At 40.1% G+C, this 22,664-nt stretch overlaps 3 protein-coding genes across 9 annotated transcripts in view; 2 read left to right on the top strand and 1 right to left on the bottom strand.

Moving 5' to 3' along the window:
- The first annotated feature begins 1,111 nt into the window (after positions 1-1,111).
- Positions 1,112-7,851, top strand: Ir93a (Ionotropic receptor 93a). The gene is made up of 15 exons (XM_083056408.1): positions 1,112-1,211; positions 1,286-1,444; positions 2,049-2,144; positions 2,555-2,704; positions 3,301-3,524; positions 3,763-3,927; positions 4,119-4,286; positions 4,588-4,821; positions 4,898-5,071; positions 5,205-5,420; positions 6,066-6,213; positions 6,447-6,798; positions 7,097-7,228; positions 7,417-7,574; positions 7,677-7,851. Exons 1-15 carry the CDS (start codon positions 1,112-1,114, stop codon positions 7,772-7,774), a joined length of 2,574 nt encoding a protein of 857 aa, XP_082912534.1. The 3' UTR covers positions 7,775-7,851.
- Positions 7,852-9,468: 1,617 nt separating this feature from the next.
- Positions 9,469-16,553, top strand: LOC145946564 (uncharacterized). Of its 3 annotated transcripts, none has more exons than XM_083056247.1 (7): positions 9,469-9,868; positions 10,272-10,558; positions 10,766-11,966; positions 12,817-13,031; positions 13,291-13,476; positions 13,923-14,064; positions 16,414-16,553. In XM_083056247.1, exons 1-7 carry the CDS (start codon positions 9,829-9,831, stop codon positions 16,551-16,553), a joined length of 2,211 nt encoding a protein of 736 aa, XP_082912373.1. In that variant the 5' UTR covers positions 9,469-9,828. The 3 variants fall into 3 exon arrangements, with proteins under 3 accessions (XP_082912373.1, XP_082912372.1, XP_082912371.1); XM_083056246.1 differs by having other exon boundaries at positions 9,470-9,868; positions 10,275-10,558; positions 13,923-14,121; XM_083056245.1 differs by having other exon boundaries at positions 9,470-9,868; positions 13,923-14,121.
- Positions 16,554-16,598: 45 nt separating this feature from the next.
- The window catches only part of LOC145946563 (uncharacterized), a 45,265-nt gene continuing 39,199 nt past the window's right edge, over positions 16,599-22,664 (bottom strand). For all 5 annotated transcript variants that reach the window (XM_083056243.1, XM_083056242.1, XM_083056240.1 and 2 more), the window contains 7 exons: positions 20,259-21,103; positions 19,589-19,860; positions 19,096-19,453; positions 18,377-18,903; positions 18,016-18,313; positions 17,808-17,933; positions 16,599-17,715 (listed from right to left, as the gene is read on the bottom strand). In XM_083056243.1, the coding sequence (XP_082912369.1) occupies positions 17,557-17,715; positions 17,808-17,933; positions 18,016-18,313; positions 18,377-18,903; positions 19,096-19,453; positions 19,589-19,860; positions 20,259-21,103 (2,585 nt within the window). In that variant the 3' untranslated portion in view covers positions 16,599-17,556. The remainder of the gene's footprint in view (positions 17,716-17,807; positions 17,934-18,015; positions 18,314-18,376; positions 18,904-19,095; positions 19,454-19,588; positions 19,861-20,258; positions 21,104-22,664) is intronic.

Genomic DNA, 22,664 nt, shown 5'->3' with positions numbered 1-22,664 from the left:
GATAATAAAAACTTTTCTTTTGTGGCAAAATTTTACAAGAGTGTAGAATATTATTTAAATATGTTAACATTAGAATATTGCGTACTTATCACAGAAAACCAATAATATTAAAATGAACAGACACACAGGACAGAAAGTGCTGGACCCGCGCGTGCACTTAGTTCTCGCAGACACCATTATACCTCGTAATTTCGCGACAAATTTTGATTCGAAATTTTCAGAGAATATTCCCGAAACACATCGAAGACTTTAATAATATAAAAATTTAAACACTGATGTTTTAGATTCTTCTAAATGTCTTTACTCTGTTAAATAGAATTTATTTATTTGTATAAACTGGAAAAAGAGAGATCCTTTTAATATAGTATTATATTTGATTATAGATTCCTAACATCAGCAAAAATGCAGATAAATGTTAAAAAATAAAAAAAAATATAGGTTGAGAATAATAACTTAGCAAATATAGTAAAGAAAAAATATTGAATATTAGATTGCGACAACTTAATAAAGACAATGATATAATGTACGTAAAAGAGCTAGGAGACATATGAAAAAAATCCACATAATTCGAAAATTTCGTTAGCCAACAAGATTGATAAATTATGATTAAATCAAAATGTTTGACAAACACAAACCAACACTAACGATCAGAGAATCTCTCCGTCATATCGATGAGTGAAATATACCGGATCTCGTAATTATATATATAAATAAATTTTCAATAGAAGAGGAATTTCGAATATACATATAAAGTTGATAGTCGGATTGAGAGAGAGAATCGATCGAAGTTGATTTTTCCGCAATGATTTCTCACAACACGCCCATTTGTAGGCCAATGATGCATTTCTGTTCAAGTCGCGATGAGATTCGATCGTTCCTTAATAAGTTATTCAAGGATCGACCTTTTTTCCCTCCTCCCCTTCCTCTCACGATACAAGTCTACAAGTGCGCACAGTCTACAATTACGTTCCGGCTTGCGAGCTTGACGAAGTTCCGGTTGATACGATAATAATGAATCGGCGAAAGTAATGAGCTCGTACATCATTGAACAATGTCCTCCCTTATATATCGACCGATCGGCGCGATGTGCTTCAATACTTGACTCTCACCGATGGAGATGATCTCCCCCGTCCTCTTCCTCGCCTGGATCGCAAATTCGGCTGATGCCTTCAATGACTTTCCGTCGCTGATATCCGCCAATGCCTCGATGGGTACGAATAATTATTTAAAAAAAAAAAAAAAAATGTATTAACGAGGAAAAAAAATCTTCTCTTGGTCGTTCCAGCGGTCGTTATTGAGAAAAGTTTATTCAAAAATAAAGCCGAGTATCGGGACGTTGTGAGAAACGTTTACAACTTCATCGCTAACATCACGAGAGAAGATATGCATATGGCTGACATCGACGTGCACATCTTTCGCGACACGAAGATAGATAATTTTCGAGGTAAGAGTGCGAATGCTTGAGAAATTTTTTAAAGATAATTACACCGTCCACTTTGTGTTCCCTGAGTATCACGTGTTATAAATCTATAATATTTCCGAGTATTGTGTGATCCTTGATAGATATTGCATGATACGATCGATATATAATCTCACGCAAAGTATATTAGTCAATCAAATGTGATTCACCTCGCAAAGGTTGTTATAGATAGATCGGATAGAAGTTGATCAATCTAATTGAAATAAGATATTAAATTGTTGCAAAAAAAAAAAAGATTCGTAATATTCATCAAACAGTTGAAAATACGAAAATACAGTAAAATCGAGGCAAAATTGTCGCCACTCGCTTCAATACGCTTTTCTCATATCGGAAAGAAATTTTTCAATCGCCTCTTTAAATAAAATTCTGGGTTTTTAACTTTATTCGATATACAGATTTATTTATACTTAAATTTAAAACATTAAGTGTATATTAAATATATAACATAAAAAATTTCATTTAATATACAATATTTAATACACATTTATTTAATATGTAGTATTTAATATATATTTTAAAAAATTTAATATTATTAATTATTAATTTATTTCTTTGCTTTATTTAATAGATTATACGGTGCTTTTGTCGGTGGCAACGTGTCATCAAACGTGGAGTCTGTACAATGTAGTTCGTAAGGATGAAATCGTGCATTTAGCGATAACAGGTATGTATATGAATTGAGATTTTCCTCAGAAAAAAATGTATGCGTCAAAAAAATTCCTTCCGCTCATAAAGAGACAAATACACACTCGACTGTAATTATAACTGATGACTAAGAGATACGTTGCTCGCAAATGCTATTATCTCGCTATTTTAGTCGTTATCTATTATCTCATTCGCGCTACAGAGAGAGATTCTCTTACATCAGAGTGATATATTGTGCGTGATTCAATTGTTTATTTTATATTATTATATTATTTATATTTTTTTATTAATATTATTATTTAAAAAAATTATTTTATTATTATATTATTTATATTATTAGAAATCTCGATGTATATGTGTTTTATCAAATAACGAATAAAATGTCGAAGGATAAACAGCTGCTAAATAGCATTTGTTTTATATTTAAAGAGCAAGATTGTCCACGGTTGCCCGATTCGGAAGGTGTGAGCATTCCCTTAATATCGTTGGGCAAAGAACTGTCTCAGATCTTCTTCGATATCAGAATGGTCGACGCTTTATCCTGGAACAACGTCAACATATTGCACGATGATACCTTCGGTGACGTAGATTTGATCATTTAAGGCTCCTGGGAGCTCATCGCGGCCATATTGGATTGTGACGTCAGAAGCGAGAAAGCACATGCTGAAAATTCTTAGATGCCATTTTTTAATGAAAAGATATTTCGATTAAACAGCACTTCAGATGGCTTTAGCATACTCTTAAAAAACCCCGAAAACTATCCTTTTCCCTTTATAATCAATCAACAGCTATAAAATGATCGAGATATCAGACTTTGACATGCGGAATGACTGCGCATCTGCAAAGACCAGACGGACTAGGCTTCATAATATTACATTTTACAGCTGTTGATTGATTATAAAGGGGAAAGGATAGTTTTCGGGGTTTTTTAAGAGTGTGCTAAAGCCATCTGAAGTGCTGTTTCATCGAAATATATTTTTATTTCGAAGTGGCATCTAAGAAATTTTAGCGTGTGTTTTCTCGCCTCTGACGTCACGATTTCGACATGGTCGGAAAGGAGCCAGGAGCCTTAATCGTTTATCTTTCTTTTCTCCGTTGTTCTTCTCCTTTCTCTCTTTCGTTATTACTAGGAATTCCCACTAAAAATATATATTTTTTTTTCATATTAATTGTAGATAGAGACACAATCAATCGAGTCACAAAAGCTATATCGATCTCGTTGCCAAACAAGAAATTCAATCTGGTCACCAGAGCGATATTTGCGTTTAAGCACGCCGATTCTGAGCGTAACAGAAGATACTACATAAAAGAGATGCTTGAAAACTTTCACGTGGACCAATTGGGGAAATGCTTCCTCGTAATCGTCACGATAGACGCAGCGGCCGACGTTATGGAAGCTGTGAGACGCGCAAATAAAGTCTTACTTGTCATTTAAATGTCTATTTAAAGTATATAGTGCAAAAATAATAACGTAACGTGTTCCATAATTCGTAAAATTAATTTTAAATCTAAGTTTTGAATATAAAATTTTATACAAATTTTATATAACATGTTCTTTCTCTATTTCAAGTATGTGACGTTTATTTACAATAAAAGTCTTACGAATTATGGATATAATTTACTTTGGCATTATTTAGGCAAAGATGCTGAATATGGCTCAACCCGACAGTCAATGGCTATATATAATTACCGATACCGTAGTAGGAAATTCTACAAATATTACCAGTTTCGTCGACCTATTGTCGGAGGGTAGCAACGTGGCTTTCATTTATAACGCGACAGACAACGATGCATATTGCGATGTAATCTATCCAATTATTCTTGCTTGATTATGTGTACATATTTCAATCACCTGATATGAATTTGTGATTTAAATATAGGTCAAATATTGTTATAGATTGATTAAGTAAAGAGGTCATCTTTTGCAAAGAAATTGTTATTTTCTCTCGTTTTTTCGGTATGTATTTTTAAAGAAAAATTATCCCTGTTCCAGAACAATTTAATGTGTCATATCCAAGAGTTAATTAAGGCTTTGGGTAATGCTTTGAAATTATCGTTGATAACCGAGATAGAATTATACAGTCACGTGAGTGACGAGGAATTCGAAATCATCCGATTAAGCAAGCGCGAAAGACGTCGGGAGATTCTTAAACTCATCAAGGTTCGTTATGTGTCGCTTAGAAATGATAAAAAAAAAAAAAAACGATATTTCATAACTAGTAGTTCTTTTGAATAAATCATTTATTTGCACAAAGGTTTATTCATAAAGAATTTGGGATCACATTCTTCTAAAATCTCAAGTATATTATCTCTTAAAACTATATGTAAATAATATAATTAAAAAAATATATTTAAAAAAGAAGAAATGGCTAAAAAAATATATATGCAAAAATCGAATCTCTATCATCGACTATCAGTTTTTTCAAGCCCTATTCATAGCGCAACTATTTTTTTTCTCGCAGACAAAACTTGTCGAAAATACCTTCGCCACGGGCGGCGTTTGCGGTAGATGTATGTTTTGGCGAATCGCCTCGGCCATAACGTGGGGCAACTTCTTCGCTCATGGCAAAAACACGGCGCATTTGATCGATTCGGGATCGTGGATTACCACTCTCGGTCTGAATCTCACAGACGTCATCTTTCCGCACATCGCGCACGGATTTCGAGGGATCAACCTATCGGTCGCTACATATCACGTAGGTGAACGCGGTGATGAATCTTCTCCCCTGACGATGAGCCGCGCGATAAAGTTCCGCGTCCCCTTTGTTTCAGAATCCACCGTGGCAAACCATCTCCTTGACCAACTCTGGCGAGAAGGAATACGGCGGACTGGTTTTCGACGTCGTCAAATATCTCGGGCAAAAATTGAACTTTACGTACTCCGTTCTCAGCCCGACGAACAATGGGACCATCAAGTTTACTCGGAACAAGACCGAAGCCGAAGTGGTAAGTATATTAGTAACAATATTTCATATCCTTTCATCGGATGCAAATTAATATTATATTATTATTATTATTATTATTATTATTGTAAATATTAACTGTGTCTCTTTGACAAGTGTTTCGAATATTTCCATAGGTATTAACGTCATCAACGAGAGATATGCCGCCAGAAATAACAGATATGGTCATCGGAAAAAAGGTTCTTTTCGCAGCCTGTGCTTATACCGTGAATCATGGAAGGAAAGAGATCAATTTCACCCTACCGATTTTTATACAGACGTACAGTTTCTTGACCGCGAAGCCGGGTCAACTCACGAGAGCGTTGCTGTTCGCCGCGCCCTTCTCCAAGGAGGTAATTTACACTGACACTTTACATTTGTAATAAGGTTTGCGCAACGCACACGTTGCATACGTCACATAAATACAGTACAATTGACAGTACACTTAAAAATTACATTACAAAATCGTATTGCAATTGTAAAAACTGTGCTAAGGTGAAAAGAGTGAAAGTTAAAACCGTGATTGCCGGAACAAGACTCGATATATGTCTATATTTTAATATATAGATAATAAAGAGAGCTAAATGCAAGATAAAGGCGCGAATAAAAAATTCCTAAATAATTTTAAACACTATTTATTAGTTTAAGAATTAAACGTTTTGGTTTCACTTCGGGCCCTCTTCAGTAACTGTGTAACAAAAATAGAAACAAAAAAATGAAAAAGAGACTTCATATATAGTTCTATATTTTAATTTGTCACATAATAAAAAATATAGAAAAAAAATATAATAATGTTGCTTTGCGCATAAATTGAGAATTATATAAATGTGGGGCCTTTATGAAGCTACGTTTTGTTTTATGTAAAAATAGTCGAGATTTAGCGAGATCGGATACCAGTTGTACCGATCAACTGCTTTCCAGCACTCGGTTAGCTCGATCTATTTCACGCGCTTGTAACAAGCGCAACACGCCTTCAAGCGGGCTAATTTTACTTGCAGACATGGGCCTGCCTGGCAGCATCCATTCTTATAATGGGCCCGAGCTTGTACCTGATTCACAAATACAGTCCGAGCAGCAGGAAGACGTCGGGGCTCAACTCCTCCTGGCAATGTGTATGGTACATCTACGGTGCCCTTCTTCAGCAAGGTAATATCATTTCAACTTTTATTTTCACTCCTATATAAAGTGACCCGAGTCTTTGCCAAGTCATTTTTAATCTAAAGATTTTATTATCATTACGAATTCTTTCGTCCTTCTTCTAGGGTCGTTCTCGACCAATTTTTGTCGAAGAAGGAAAACTCGACGATCTCATATTTATTTAAAATTGAAGGTTTTTGATGAAAGAGGAAAAAACAAACGACACGCACGAATGCTTTTAGGAGGGATGTACTTACCCCATTCCGATAGCGCCCGCTTGCTGATTGGCATCTGGTGGCTGGTCGTGATGGTTGTGGTGGCGACTTACTCCGGAAGTTTGGTCGCATTTCTGACATTCCCAAATATGGACACCGCCATCATGACCGTGGACGCCCTCCTCGCTAATAAGAACAGAATGACCTGGGGCTTTCCTAATGGCAGCTATCTGGAGGAGTATCTGAAAAATGCAGAGGAGGAGAAGTATCATATTCTGTTGAAGCGATCTATAATTCATAACGCGACGGAAGAGGCGGAAATGATCGAGAAGGTAAAGGCGGGAAAACACGCCTTAATCGACTGGAGAAGCACATTGAGGTAATCTTACAACACGCAGAATAGCTATTTAAATGAAAGTCCTCTGTTAATTGCTTACGATATACTGGCGGATTCTTGAAGAAACTTTTTTCGAGAAGAAAAGTAAAGTAACATTATATGAATAAATATTACCACTTCTATATCTCATATTATAAATGTTTTTCTGAAAAAAATGTATAACAAACAGAGCCATTAAAATATTTTTGTTTATTTAAATACTTCAATCGATCTGTCGATGTGTACATAGAACACAAATGAGCCCTTCGATAAGAATAACGACAACAATTTGTCCAAACAGATTCTTGATGAGAAACGATATGTTGTTAACCAACAAATGTTCCTTTTCTTTGAGCACCGACGAATTTATGGACGAACCCATAGCAATGATCATTGCGCAAGACAGCCCTTATATAAAGATCATCAATGCAGAGTAAACTAATAAATTTTACTATATATGTAATTTTATATATGAATCTTTGAAGTTTTCCGCAAATAATCCGTAGAGATAATTTTATCGAATTTTTTAAGAATCGTCAAGAAATAGTAATCAAAATTTTAGTCGCATAATAATCACCTGACAAATCTGTCAATTTGTAAGGACCAATCCTTATCATCCAGGTTACATCGCATGCACGAGTCTGGATTGATGAACAAGTGGATATCGGAGCAAATACCGACAAAGGACAAATGCTCGGACATATCCGCCAATCAAGGCGTAAACGAACGTAAAGTAAACGTGACGGACATGCAAGGCATATTTTTCGTGCTTTTCATGGGTAACGTGTTTCTTTTTTTACTCTTCACAAGTACACACTTCAAGAATATTATTATAATATTTATCTCGCGCGATTCCTCTCCCATTTTGCTTCTTTTCTCAGGCGTGACCGGATCGATATTTATCCTTTGCTGCGAGTTTTACTGGCACAAACGTCAAGTAGCGAAGCGACGTAAATTGATTCAACCTTTTCTCTCCTGAGTTCGATCCAACATCGGAATTAGATGTAAACGCTATCTTCTATCTCCTACCAAGCAACTTTGCCGCGTTGTTAGAACCTCCGTAATGTAATTAGATAATAATTATTATCGCTTATCCCCTAGAGTTAAAATTATAGGGATGCGATTCCCGCATGCGTACAGTGATTAATGACGCGATCGCTTTCAATTATACTGCCTCTATGATTTCTTTTTGTTACAGATTCCTCGATGTAGGATGAAACGCAAACGTTATAGAGAAATCGAGATGTTCCTAAATAGATATTACCTATAAAACACATTTCTATCATTAATAAAGTTGTACAAGTTTTACTTTCAAGTCAGAGAAACGGTCACTCGGAGTAATTATGTAAATATAGAATCAACAATTGTGATTTTTTAGCCTTTCAAAAAATATAACAAATAAAATAAAAATATAATTACAATTAAAATTTTCTATACATGGACATCCAAAATTATTAAAATCTCGAAAGTGTCAAGAGAGCACACATTCAACAAGATTAAAAATTCCAAAACTGTAGCATCTGATTCTTTTATTGCACAATTACGATCGATTGACAGATCCATCTTTCTTTTACCTCGTCCGCAAACGGACGTCGATAGTTTAAGTACCGGTTGGAGCGAATCGGACATCAAGCATCATCATCATCATCGACTCATTCCCTTGAAATTGTTCCGATTCGACATGCACGTTCGCTGAATACTCGGATACGATATTAATATCGCGAGAGGGACAGAGGAGGATAGCTACACGTTCGATACCGATAATAATCGTCGGTTTCGAGCGAGTCAGAAACGAGGTGGTCCGATGAAGACGAGGAGAGAGACTCGTACACGCGGTGTTAATTGCTCGACGAAGCAATCCGTAGCATTGTTAGCGCGGTGGATTCCCGGATTCCGCGCACGCAATTAAGCAACCACCCGTGGCGGGTAAAAGTCACCGGCGTTATTACATAAGGCTCTAAACTCGCGATCCTCCCACTCGGATCAGTCGAAAGCGGATCCTCGCTTCGCCTTCACCGCGCCTTCGTGCCGCTATCTACTACCGTTATCGGTGGCGCGATAATATCCGCATATTTTCGAAGATTCGTGATCTGCGAGGATCGCGCCGATCGATCAAAGGAAAGAGAGAGAAAGAGAGAGAAAGGAAATGCTCGGCTCACCCGATTAACAGATCGCGAACGGGGTCGACGCACCAGCGAATAATCCGTAAATATAAAAAAAAATATTATTCATAAGTCTTTAATTAATATTTAATTTTTTAATTTGATTTAATAATTAATTTAATTTAATATTTAATTAGTATTTTAATATTTAATTAAAAGGTATAGGCAAAGCGCAATTCGTCGATTTTAAATTATAATCACTTTCTTTATTTTTCTTTCATTTTAATCAACGATATTAGAATTTAAACTTGATGTCGGAATAATCTTTTCAATTTACAAGGAATACTAAATTATGTAATAATGTCCTTCGGCCGGTCATTCACTGGTACATCCTCGTGCACAGAGATATATATACATAACATGAGTATTATTAGATTGCGTGAATAGAGAGAAAATGGCATAATGTACATAAATCATAAATCAATTTATACACATAAGCATACAACAAATACACACACACATATAGCATCATGCTTAGGATCTCCTCTTCGTGACGAAACGCTGGAAGATAGCAGCTTCTGAAAGAATACAGAGGAGGAGAGGAAACCCAGCGATATAAGAGAAGGGAAGGAAAGAATTGATTGAGGGGGGAAGAAGCTATGTGCGCAATTTAACGGGGATTACGATCTTAGCCACTTAGGAAGTCGCGGTAATAATAATCGGCGGGCCCCAAGGTGCCGGGCCTTCTCCGGCGCGCCTCAAGACCGGGCCTCGAGAACGGGCCTTAATTGAACCTCGGGCCTCGGCGACCGCTGGTCTAGCGTATCCAAGCCAGTCCCAACGTGGAGCGCGAACGACTAAGGCTAGACTTACTAATAGAACCCGGCGCCGCGGCACTCTCCGGCGTGCAAGGCAGCAGCGACCGGAAACGATGGGAAAGCATCCGTTGCACTGGATCGTAATACTGCAGCGTACGTAAGATCGTTTGGATTCGATTTCGAGCGTGGATCAGTCCGACGATATGATGCTGATCCAGGTTCTCGACTTTGATGAGCTTTGATGATTGAAGCCTCCCGTCCGAATAACGAGAATGAAACAAATAAATTATACAGATGAGTAAAATTTCTCTTCAGTTTTATTATGATTTATAAAAGAATAATTATATTTTAATTCTAATTTTCTAATATAATTTTATAATTATATTAGAGAGAGATTTTCAGAATGAAAAAGGATTGTACATTGAATAAAAGAATGGTTGATATAATGAAGCTTGCAAAGGAAGGCTTCGAATCAGTCAAAAGCAAATTATATATTATGTATCTATGTTATATACATAATAAATGGTAATTTTTTTTGACTGTGCTTATGTTGCAGCAGTATCGTCCGCGTTCGCTTATAGATATGATCCTTGGTATCGTGCGGACACGCAACGTCCGGTCGACGTCATTACAGACGTCATCAACGATCTCGGGGTGAAGATTCTTCAGCAATACACGGGGCACGGAAACGTGGCGTTCTCGCCTACGGGAATCGCCTTCGTATTAGCGGCGCTCTACGAAGGATCTGCCGGTAGGGGAAGTCAACAGATCGCCGAAGTCATAGGATTACCACCTAGAGATGTTACCAGGATCGGCCTCAGGGATATCCATCGACGATTGAGAGTAAGATTCCGGCAAGGGTCTAAAGAAACGTCATCTGAAAGACGTTCTTTCTCATACGTCTTTCGGATTCCTTTTTGACGTTTAATATTAAATAGATGATGCTTGATATTAGATAGATTAGATAGAAAAACAGCTGATAATTACTACAACATTTCGATTAGAGCGAGTATTAGTTTCGCTTACTTATGAATTTATATCGATTTCAAGAGTTATCTTAATGCCGATGGCTTCCTGGGCGGGCTGACACTAAGCAAGGAAAACACCAGACTCCGTCCCGAATACGAGGACATCCTGAGGTTTTACGGCTTCGATCTGTCGAGTATCGAGCAAGAAGCAAACGTTACCGTCAATACGGAAGACTCTTCGGCTACAACTCCCGTACTTGCAACGTCTACTGCCAGCTCGACGATCCCGATGGAGCCGATAGACACCAGGAATGAACCAGACACGACGACGACGTTAACCATTACAACGCTGTCTTCGGAAATCACGATCGCTCCGCCAGCAGCTACTCCACAAAGCGTCACTGAAGAGCAATCGACTACAGTCGCGAGTTCCGAATCAGCTGTTCCAAGTACGTCGTCGTCGACTCCAGGTTCCTTACCTGCGGTCACTTCCGAAGAAACTATCCAGCCAACGATCATCATCGCAAGTGATCAGGCTTCCTCGACGACAGTCGCTGCCGAGGATGTTGGAAGAGACCAAACTGTCGCGAATACTATGGTTCCCAATTCTACAGAGAATGCAGAAGATGCAAATGCATCGGATGGGACTCCTAACGCGGATATTCAAGCACCGCAGGGCGTAGATAGGACAACTACGGCGGCTGATGTCCTGGGCGACGGGACACAAAGGACAAATGTTTCGACCACGATGGCTGCGATTGTCGCGGACGCGACATCAGTTAATGTCGCGTCTGTCACCGACGGGAATACCGTTACTTCGAATTCATTAATTACCACGATATCGACTTTAACCGGCGCTACAAACTTAATCACTTCGAGTCCCGTTATCGAGACGGATAACAGTGTTATTTCGCAATCGAGGATGACATCGGTGTCGGCGGAACTTCCAGCCGGAAATACGCCAGAGATGATTACACGCGATCTCGCGATGACGCCGATCATTAACGTTAATCGTGACACTACGACGATGCCATCTGTCCAAGCGATAAACACGACGATAACTTCGAACGATCTCGTCGGAGATTCGAATGATTCCGCGAACGATTCCACGGCGAATCAGGCGAATGGGAATGTCGTTTCGACGAATCGTAAGAAGAAAGGAGCGGAGCCAGATCTGAAGGTTGTAATGAACGATGGTACCGTTAGAGATGAATCGACAAATCGCGAATCGCCGAATCTACGTAGAACGAGGAGTCCGCGCGGATATTTCTCCAGCTATCCAGGTACGTTTGAGTATCTTGTCTAATTAAAGCGCGTCAATTAATCGACCAAATTACTAATTAAATTATATAGTCTCACTAATAGGAATATATAAACTTTAATACTCTAGTAGAGAAAATGATAAAATTATAAATTCAGATAGGAAAAGGATAATAAGAGCCAGACGCAACACAAACTTGTTTTAAAATCTTTTTTATTTAATTTGAATGTTTCGATCTCTCCTTTCTTTGGACCATCTTCAGCAGATCGATTAAAAAAAAATTCATATGCCTTGATTCACATTCCCGTTTTACGTCTTTGGCGAGTCCTCAAAGTGATCGAAGACAAGACGAAGACTTTGAGCATCTGCTAAAGATGATCCAAGGAATAGGACCGAAACATTGAAATTAAATAAAGAAGATTTAAAACAAGTTTGTTGTGCTTAGCTCTTTTTAATTCTTTTCCTACCTGAATTTATATTGATATATCACACACAAAGCCTTTTCATTTTATTATAAAATTATAATAAAAATTATATAAAGTTTGTAAAGAAAGAGTATTTAATTATGGGCACTAGCGGATCCTGACGTCGATAATGGGGGGGGGGGGGGTTGCAAAATTATTTTATTTAATATTTTTGGTTTCATGATTAGATTTATTTATTCCAGGATCAACGACGTCAATAGCTCTTTAATGTTTGTTTTTCTTTACTTATATTTTTTAAACAAATTTAGCAAAACTGTTTCTCTTAATTTCCAAGGGAGGGGGTTTAACCCCCCCCCCCCAGGATCCGCTAGTGATTATGGGAATATACTTAACATTTGGAAAAGAAGCAACTCCTCTCTTTTGTTTCCCCGAATGTTATCTTTCTAGACGAAGGTATCTGGATGCAAGACCTGGAGATTTGGAAATCGTACAGCAACCCGGTAAATCCGAGCGAATCCCCCGCCGGAGATTCTACGGCGGAGATATCGTTTCTGGTGAACGGTTGCGATGTTTCTTCGGTATCGGCCTCGAGATACATCGCGGTGCTGCCTTTCGCGTATTTCCCATCGTTGCACGCTGTCGCTCTCGAGTTTCCTCTGGACGTAAGTCTAAATGAAGATTCATTCGCCCTGCTTTCGTTTAAAACTAAAAAAATTAAACAAAACTTAATTTTTTAGTTCCAAATTTTTCTTGAAAATAGAGGCTTTTTTCCCCACGATTTTTTAATTATTTATTTTACAACTCAATTTATGATTTTTGCATAGACAAAAAAGAATGATATAAATTTATTATATTCTGTATATTAATTATATATTAATTTTTAAAAATAAATATATAAGCTGTTCTCTAAACATTTTCAAGGATCCCCGATACAACATTATACTTCTTATGCCAACGGATAAAACGGACACGCACCGTCTGGCGAGAGATCTCAGCGGGAAGTCATTGAGATCGTTGAGGAAGCGATTACAGCCTACTTGGGTCAGGGCCACGATACCTTCCTTCATGCTACGCGGTTTCGTCACACTGACGTCATTCTTGCAAAGGGTAAGCGGAATAACACGTCATACTCCTCGACATCGATGTCGAATGAAAGCAAATTACACAGATCAGCTGATCGCGCGTAGCAATATCACGTACGTAGTAATTTTCTGTAATTTCCCTACGGTGTGTTTTCTCTACTTTCAAAGATTCCGCGATTCCACCAATAACCGTTCGTAAAAAGTCATGGTAAAGAACCCGAAACAATTTTGTATAATATTGACTTAAACATATATAATTATAAATTTTTTAATTTTATTTCCGCGCTCGTTCACTTTCGAAATATATTTCTTCAAGGTAGAGTTCGTATCGAAGAGAAGGAAATATATTTTCCCACGTTCCGTGAATCGAAGGAGATTAAGAGCGTAAAAAAAAAGATTATTACTGATGGTTGTGTGACTTGTGCGTTTTTTTTTGCGACGCGTTTCCTGTATTTCGTTTCTCCTTCGCAGCTGGGAATCGTGGACGTCTTCGAGCCGAGACTGGCCGATCTGTCACCCATGACGTCCGATTTTGGTGTATACGCCCGGGACGTGCAACAGAGTATAGGGGTCAATATAAGGAATTACATGAAATCCGATCGTACCCATTCTCGTGAGTCGCCTAATGTCGTTCCACCTCGAAGGGATTTTTACCGATACCTGCCGCCAGGTTCTCTCTTACTCTTGCTTTAACATGCACTATCGCGCACAACTACCACCTTTCTTTCAATTACCCCCGATAACGGTGAACGTTCCTACAAAATGTCATGTAATCGTTATCCTTCGTTCCTTAATGCTCGCGTCCTGACTTTAAGATTCCAATTTATATAATTTTGCGCGAATAATCTCTTCTAACATCCTCTCTCTGTCTTTTCCCACAGCGTGTATTTCTTTATTTCTTAATTATATATTGTACTTTTTCTCGCCGCTCTCTCCTGAGAGCGGCTTCCTCTCGCTCGTAAATGTAATGATACAGTGCGATAATCGGATCAAAACTGCGTATCCGTTCATTAACCAAGTTCGTGAGTTTTTATATTTTCGACGGTTATATAATTTGCGATCGTTATTATTTTTTTTTTTCATCGCGAATCCTGAAACGTTACTTAACATTTTTGCTATACATTCACTATACAATCTGGAATAAATTTTTATCGCTTGTCACGATCGCATGACAGTTTTAATTGATCTCGTAACATTCGAAAATTAGTCCTGTCTCGGACGCGGACGAATGGACCGGATATTAATACGCGTTAAATACGTACAGATGATATCAGAAGTTGTTTAAGAACGAACCGCGGCAGAAACGCGAATAAGCGATTCGCTGCCTTAAGCGGCATCGGGAATAATGTTCAAAGAGGTAATCACGTTGACGCAATATCCGGTATTATAACGGGTGAAATTGCAAAGACTCGCCGCCGCTCGCGGCTCGGATGCTCTTCAGAAACGGGCGCATATAATTTGTAAACGACGGCGCGACGACAATGCGCTCCTTAACGCCTCGTGAACAAGAGGCCGACGATGACCAGCCGTTCCTACTGGTGCTGGTTTTGTTCTTTTCTTTTCTCTCTTTCTCTCTTACTCTCTTACTCTCCTCTTCGCTTCCGCTCGCTGTTTCTTCTTACGTTCCGCTAAATCTTCATTACTTAATGCTGCTTATCCTTGACGACCAGCTTCCACGCTTGGAAGTGTACATATATTGCCGAAACTACCATGCGATTGCCAAAATTATATGGAAACGCCGCTTCCGAGTCTTATTTAAAATTGAGAAACTGCCGAGAACAAATGCTGAATCGCGCAATTAGGCTAATCAAGTCTCGCGATAATTATCCGTGTCCCCAGCGGATCATTATCTCGTCAAAACGTCATAAAATTATAATTACAAATGATTGCAGTTTCATAGCTTCCGCTTCGGGAAAGAGGAAAATTGACGGTTTAGCCAGATGCTTTTTTAAGAATATCTTTTTTCGAGATTTTTGTAAAGTAAACATTATCAGAAATTGATGCACTTATAGCAACGCGAAATGCAAATGCACCGTATTCGCGAGAACGCGAGTCTCGAGGACGACGTAGTCGGTCAACATCTACATTTCCTCGCCGTTGAATAAAATTATCGATTACTCTTAGAAATATTCTCAGTATTGTTGTTCAGTTTACGGAATTAATTGCTGATATCCGCAAAGGAAATAAAAAGACCTTGCGTCATCTCTTTGCATATTTACCGAGGATTTCTGAATCGTGCTATTTATATTGCTATTATAAACGTTTTTACGAAAGCGTTCTTTTTCGTCTATTTTATATCGTGCACATTCTTTTTTCTTAAATATAAATAAGGTGTGATACGATATAAAAAATGTTTAGACAGAATTATTTTGTTTGTTTCTAAACATTTTTTATTTATTATTATTGTCTAAAATATATTATTTATTGTCTAAAAACTATAGGAAAATTAGATCTGAAAATTATTTAAGAATTTGCAACCGTAAGAAAATTATAATAATATATTTTTTCCCGATTTATTAGAAAAAAGAATCTTGCAAATTCGCATTCAAATCAAACCTCTCTTCTTTCCTTTTTTATACATATCTTTTATATAAAATTTTCCATCCATTTAAACGTCTTTCCTCCAATTTAAACGATTCTCCTCTGCACTGCGTAAATAGCACAAACAATAAGCTTTATATTATGCGTGATCAAAGTATTGCATTAGTAAATTTCTATTAAAAAATTGTAAAGAAAATTATACAAATTCCATAAATTACACAATTTTTTGTAAATATTTCTTCGTAGAAATTTTACTTCTTAAAATTCGTGTTGATTCTAATCTGAAATATGTATAATTTATTATTTTATTTTCTGTAACATGTAAAATATAAGGTTTTAGAAAATATTATTAATATTATTTATGATTAAAAAATGGCGTTCTGCAAGTTTATTTAATAATAAGTTCATAATTTTCTTTTAGGTAACGGTCTGTTCGAGAGAGCCGGACCTGTACCTTTTACAGCTTTGCATCCCTTTTTTTATTTCATCGTCGACACCGAGACTTCGGTGAGTCTAATCGCCGGTCGTGTGGACGACCCGCTTAATTCAAGAATACTGTAGACATGTATAATTTATGATATTCTAAGATTTTTAAATAAACACTCGTTTATTTGGCGATACTTATAAATAGCTATACCTTATAATGTATAGACTTCTCCAACTCGCACACACAACTATTACCAAGTACACGCAATTAACATTGTGCTCTGTACAAAATCCTATTTGTAAATAAAGAAATATAAAGATAAGAGGCAGTGTAATTTGAAATGTGCAAGGATTGAGCATTTGGAAGAACGTTCCGAGTTATGAGTCGTAGAGTGAAAGGGCGATATCTTATGTCTTGCTAATCGATACAAGCATTATAAAAATCATATATTTTCATTGATTTATTGCTGATGTAACTTGTGCTTAAGTCGAATTTACCTAATTTGTGGAGTCCAAGTACCCAGTTAAAATTAAGAGTATTTTTCCAACAATAAAGTTTTTACCATAATAAATTTATAGTTGATGCATATCTATATAAAATATTTTCGAAAATCACAATTTTTTTCAAGTGTTATGTTGTCCATTTTCGAAGCAAAGTGGCAAGAAAGATAACGATGTTCCCTTTAGTCTCTACCAGACTACTTGTCATTGATCTATTTATTGCAACTCAGACTTCCTTCGATTATTTAACTGTAGCCTTAACCTAGAAAATATATATTATTTTACTTACTCAGATTTATATATAAATACAAGTTCTCGGTGTATGCTGCTACAATTGTTGCACGATTGTTTCGCATACGTCGCTAGTACGTATATTCGATGATTCGATTCCATTTCTTTTGAGTATATTTCTCTGTATATATCAACACTACAGAACTGTGTTATTTCGTGAGCGGCAGTGTAAGTAGAAATAAATAAATGCAAATGATAGAAGACACGTTCTCATTTGCGAGAAGAATCTAAGATGACCGACTTGGTTTCTCGATATCGCGCGAATCGCTTTATTCGCGCATGGATTTCACCAAGTTTCCTCCTGTCACTCGTATGTCTATCATAGTCGCGTTTATCGCAGAGTGGATCAGGTGACGTTTTTCAAAATCCACGATACGAATTTGGAGATCCGCGTGCAGACCCCCGGTAAGTTGGCTTCCGCGCATCCGATTCCCCACGATATGATCCCAGCGAGAAAGTACCTACCGTCTTTTCCGCGTACTTGGAGAGGACCTCCGGAATCACCCTGAGTGTAATTGAAGAATAATAAAAAAAACTTGTCTTGATAAAAGCATCGTACCTGAAACTATGCGTCATTTATGGTTTTCATGCGCGTACCTGACACGAATCTTGCCCGCCGGTCTCGTAACCGGCGCAGAGGAAGATGTCCGGTATGAACTCGTGTCTGCCGGCTCTTAGAAACATTGATTTGCACCTGTCGTTACTCACTATCGGCACAGAAACCTTAAAAAAATAATAAGAATGTGAGTACAGTGAAGGGTTACTGTTAAAAGAGATTATGATAAAAGACTCTGACAACTCCTACCTCTTGCAACACCGAGGGCAGTGTTCCACCCTCGCTCAATCTTCCCCAACCCGTCACCGTTGCGTTCTCCCCGATCAGGAGATCGTCCGTGGCTGGCAGACAAATGGGCGAGATGTGCGCCGCGAATGTCAAGGAACTCTCGAGTCGCACCAGCGCCAGATCGTATTCGTACGTGAAAAAGTTGTACTTGGGATGTACGACCTTTTTGGCAACGCCGCGTTCCACGTAGGGCAGCCGCTCCTGGACCGACGAGAAGTCGTACTCGCCGACTCGTATTCGGATTTGCGACGTCAGCAAACTAAAAGTCAACGATAGCGTCAACGATAATATATCTCGCAAGAGAGAAACGACGACTACTCACTCGTCGACGCAATGACCCGCGGTGGCGATCCAATTCTCGTTGAGTACCGCACCGCCGCATCGGTGAGTGCTCGAGAAGCCGAAGAAGGACGTCCGACGTACGGACACCTGCCAGGGCCATCGGCCGAACGGCGCGTCCTTGCCGCCGACAATTCGCGTTTCTGGTCGCGGGAACAAAGGCGGTACCCCGCACTGCATGTTCTTGCTCTCGTCGGCGGCCGCGACAGTCATCACCGAACCCGTTCCCTTCTCGCTCGCCGCCGTCGCTCCCTCGCGATCGGTCGATCCTTGCGACGTGGCGATCCTAGCGGTGCTAGTACTGATTCTACTACTCGCCGTAGTCGTCATCGTCGTCATCGCGGTCGTCGGGTTAGTTGTAGCGCTAACGGTTGTCGAGGACATCAATTTAGTCGGCGATGTTGTGCTCAACATTGTGGTTTTCTTCGTGGGTCGCGGCCTGGTTGACGTTTCCAAGTGGGACGTCGTTATGTAGTGCGCCGAACCCAGGGGCTTCTGATATTCGGTGCTCTACGCAAAGCGGATAGCGCATATAAATATCTTGCATGGCAATAAACATATATTGGTTATAAATATTATGCCGATAAGATACAATTATTTAAAATTTTAGCAAAGTTATTCATATAAAAATATAAATACACTCGCGGTATAAAAAGACGAGCGACAATCTATATCTATTAAAGACAGAAAATGTGGACGTACTTGCGACTCGGTTGGTTTGAAGCTCGGTCGCGACGGAAAGCTTTCCGGTCCGTTCTGAAGGAGGCCAGGACTGTCCGTCCAGTGCGGTTTCGGGGACGGCCTAGGTGGCGTCCAGCTGTTTGACCAGAAATGCGAATTCGTACCTGAAGACGGTATTCGTACAGTCTCCGATACAGTAATCGCGGTCATTGGTTTGGATGACGATAACGATGATGACAGCGACGACGGAAATGAGGACGATGAGAATGACGATGTTGACGATGGTGAGGATGATGACGACGATGGTTTCTGTTTAGTAACGAAGGCCGGCTCTGTAGTCACTTGCCAATGAGAGGTTTGTGGTATGGATCCGGCTGCGCTAGAATGAAAGACAACTTTTACAAGTCCGATGTGTAATTTACACGAATAATAAACTTTTTTTTACAAATACATACTTGTAAAATATCTACAAAATAATGCTGTTTCTGATGACTCGAAGACAAATTATGCATACCTGGTGGAAGGCTGTTTGATGTAAATCGGCCCGACGGTCGTTGTCGTCGAGGTTTTCGTGGAGAGTATCCAGACGTTCGGTTTCGAGATAAAATTCGGTCTCTGATCCGCCTGACCGCTTATCGAGATCGGTCGATAGGTGGTCGTCTTGATCGAGAAGAACGGTTTCGGGAAATCCGTCGACGACGGTTTCGATTGCGCTGGCTTGGTTGCCCAGTGCGGTCGTTCGGTGTGTATGAAATTCAAATTCGGATGGGGCTCTTTGGCCGTTTCCTGGTGGAAAATCAATATTCCATTAAACTCGATGGTGCTTTCATCGCGGAGTTGCTGTTAGTCGCGATACTTTGCAGCATTTGAAGGAATACTTCTATCGAGTATATTGCCTTTTTAGTATCTTTAATTGATTTGCAAAATAAATAAAGAGAGGAAAACGCTCGCTAACATAAAACCTAGACATCTATGATTTCAATTACTTCTATCTTTATATAAATATTTTTTAATCACACAATTAACTAAAACCTATTAAAATTAAAAGCATCCTTGAAAAATTAGACGATTGCTCCAAGAAATGTAAATCTTATTCGGCGAAGAAATTAACAAATATTAAGATAAGCAAAAGAGAAATCATTTTAAAATTATTTCGATAATTAAAAATGTTAAAGAATCCTTACGTTCTCAACGACAGAGTTGACATTCGGCCGATTGATCGTCTCCTGCACGCTGAGATCGATGTCGCCGGTCTTCCCGTCGTCCGGTCTTGATTCAAACGGCCTCTGGTTGCTCGGTTTACCCGGTTTCGCCGGCTTGCTCGAGCCAGCGACCTCGTCGTCGGCGTGCTCCTTTCCCGGCAAACGTACTATCAACGTGTTATGGGTGTCCAGCTTGTCCTTGAAGCCCGGTTGAACGGACAAAGGCTTCTCGCTCGCCGCTCCCTCCGGTCTCGTCTTCTGATGATGAGAGTGACTCCCGTGATGACTTCCGGGTCTCTTGGTTTCCTGCGTCCACGTGCTCGGGGAGGATGCGGAAACGGACACCACCGCGGGGGTCTGCAGCCTGTCGACGTCGTGCTCGGACGTCGGTTTCGCGTGCGGCCTCTTTTGCAAGGGTCTCGCGGCGCCAGCGTGCGGTTTCAACGGCCTGGTCGAGCCGTGAGACCCCGAAAGCTGATAGTGACTCGGGTTCGCGGTGCTGGAAGCTGCGCTCCAGCTCGAGAGAGAGGAGGTCGACGCGGTCAGTCTGGTGGTCTCGTTTGGCACCGCCGAGCCGAACAGAATCGGCCTGAGCGTACTCGTAGACGCGTGATGTTGCTGCTGATGATGATGAGGAGGATGGTGGGACGACGCGCTTATCGTGTTCACCGTCGTGTTGTGGACGCAACAACTACCGAACATGAACGTGTCCACGCACACGCCCACGTGCGTCCCTTCAGACTTGATGCACTCCCACACGAACATGCACGTGCCTTCCTTGCTCTCGGAACCGGGCACCTTGCAGGGCTTCGGACTGATCTTGTAACCTGCGCGTGAAATGCACAAAGGATCGATAAGATAAGAAAGAGAGAGCCTTAAAAATCGTGTTTTTTTTTCAGAGCCAAACTAGGAATATATATCTATGCTGTAAGATAAGTCTACGACTCTTTAATCTCGCGGGGATGAAAAATCGGACACGTTCATCGTATATCGTCGACAAATGTAACGACTTGCAATTTCGCGCAAAAACCGACATTTCTATGCGACGAGCTTCGGGAAAGGAAAGATGCGCTCCGGGCTACGAGATTACACACATTAAATTTGATGGATGCGCGCCAAAGAGGAATGAATATCGCGTGACGTCCTGTCGCGCGATATACCGGCACGATAGGTCATGTGTCGCGGACTCGACAATTAGACTGTCTTATATGTACAACGTCTTACATATATACAACGCGGGGATCTATCTCGCCGTCTATCAAGCCGGGTGAAAGTGTACTACTTGTCGAAGAACGGGTGTTTGCTTGCGCGAGAGATCGCGTAAAAAAAAAGAAATGAAACTTAATTGCTGGAAGAGGAGTACGTAGACCCGTGGGGGCCCCCGTGTCATTAACCGAGTCATGGCGAGGCTCGGGGTAACGTGAATTACGATCGCGGCGGCGCGCGACGTAGCTTCACGACGTAGTCGCTCGTTGCTGCTTTCTCCGCTTTGGAGAACTGACACGATCGTGTCAGTCCGGGTGCATTGTTGTTGTAAATAAGGGAAGCTCGGGGAAGAGACGAGAGAGGTTTTTCTTTCTTCACGCAGCATTTCTTTTGTTCCTTCCTCGATGTTCGACTCGAAAGATCGATGTAATCGTCTTCTCCGCCCCGGTCCCCGATCGACTCTCTTCTCGAGGGCGACCGGGTCTCGTTACGAAAATTACAGATTGTGAAAGTTGCCGCTAGATATTTCCAATTTGTTGGCCTGACAGCGCGAGTCATCGCGAGCACGACCCGATTTAAAATGCGCTCTCGTATTCGTCTCTACCCGCACGCGAGAAACGCGTCCGTCTCTTCCGGCGAAGCGATCATCATCACAGCTGATCTCGACCGGCTGGCTGCGCGCGGTCAATTTGCGAAAAGCGGTAGAGAGATAATAGACGATGGGGAAGGCTCGTCTCTCTTTCCTTCCTTTCGGAAATACCCTATTCATCGGGGGGGAAAAAAAAGAAAGTAGCGCCTTCTTTCGCTTTTCTTCTCTCACGCTCGTGCGCACGACCAACTTGCACCTTGACCGAGTTCTTCCAATTAAGTGTTACGCATTTGAGGAGAGAACCTTCGGGCGGGAGAAAGAGACGTTGCGCGCCAAGGGAGGACGGAAGCGAAGAGAAATGAAGAAGAATGAGAAAGAAGAGAAAAAGAAAGAGAGAGAGGAAGAAGCGGCAGCTGCAAACGACTCGTTCGAAAGTACACGCGGAAAAGATGAGACGAGATGAGAAGAGAAGAGAAGAGCCGAGAAGGGAAGACACACGACGATGCGCGTTTCGCTGCCGAAAGGACTACAGAGAGATGCCGCGCGGATACCGAACCGACAAGAAGAAGCGCGTTTAAATCACCAAAAGGCAT

Source organism: Prenolepis imparis, unplaced genomic scaffold (assembly GCF_030444845.1).
Source record: "Prenolepis imparis isolate NDT839.2.m4 unplaced genomic scaffold, iyPreImpa1.0 SCAF_17, whole genome shotgun sequence".
NCBI classification, from domain to species: domain Eukaryota; kingdom Metazoa; phylum Arthropoda; class Insecta; order Hymenoptera; family Formicidae; genus Prenolepis; species Prenolepis imparis.
Note: the sequence above shows the minus strand (reverse complement) of the source record. Positions and strands in the feature narration are given on the sequence as shown.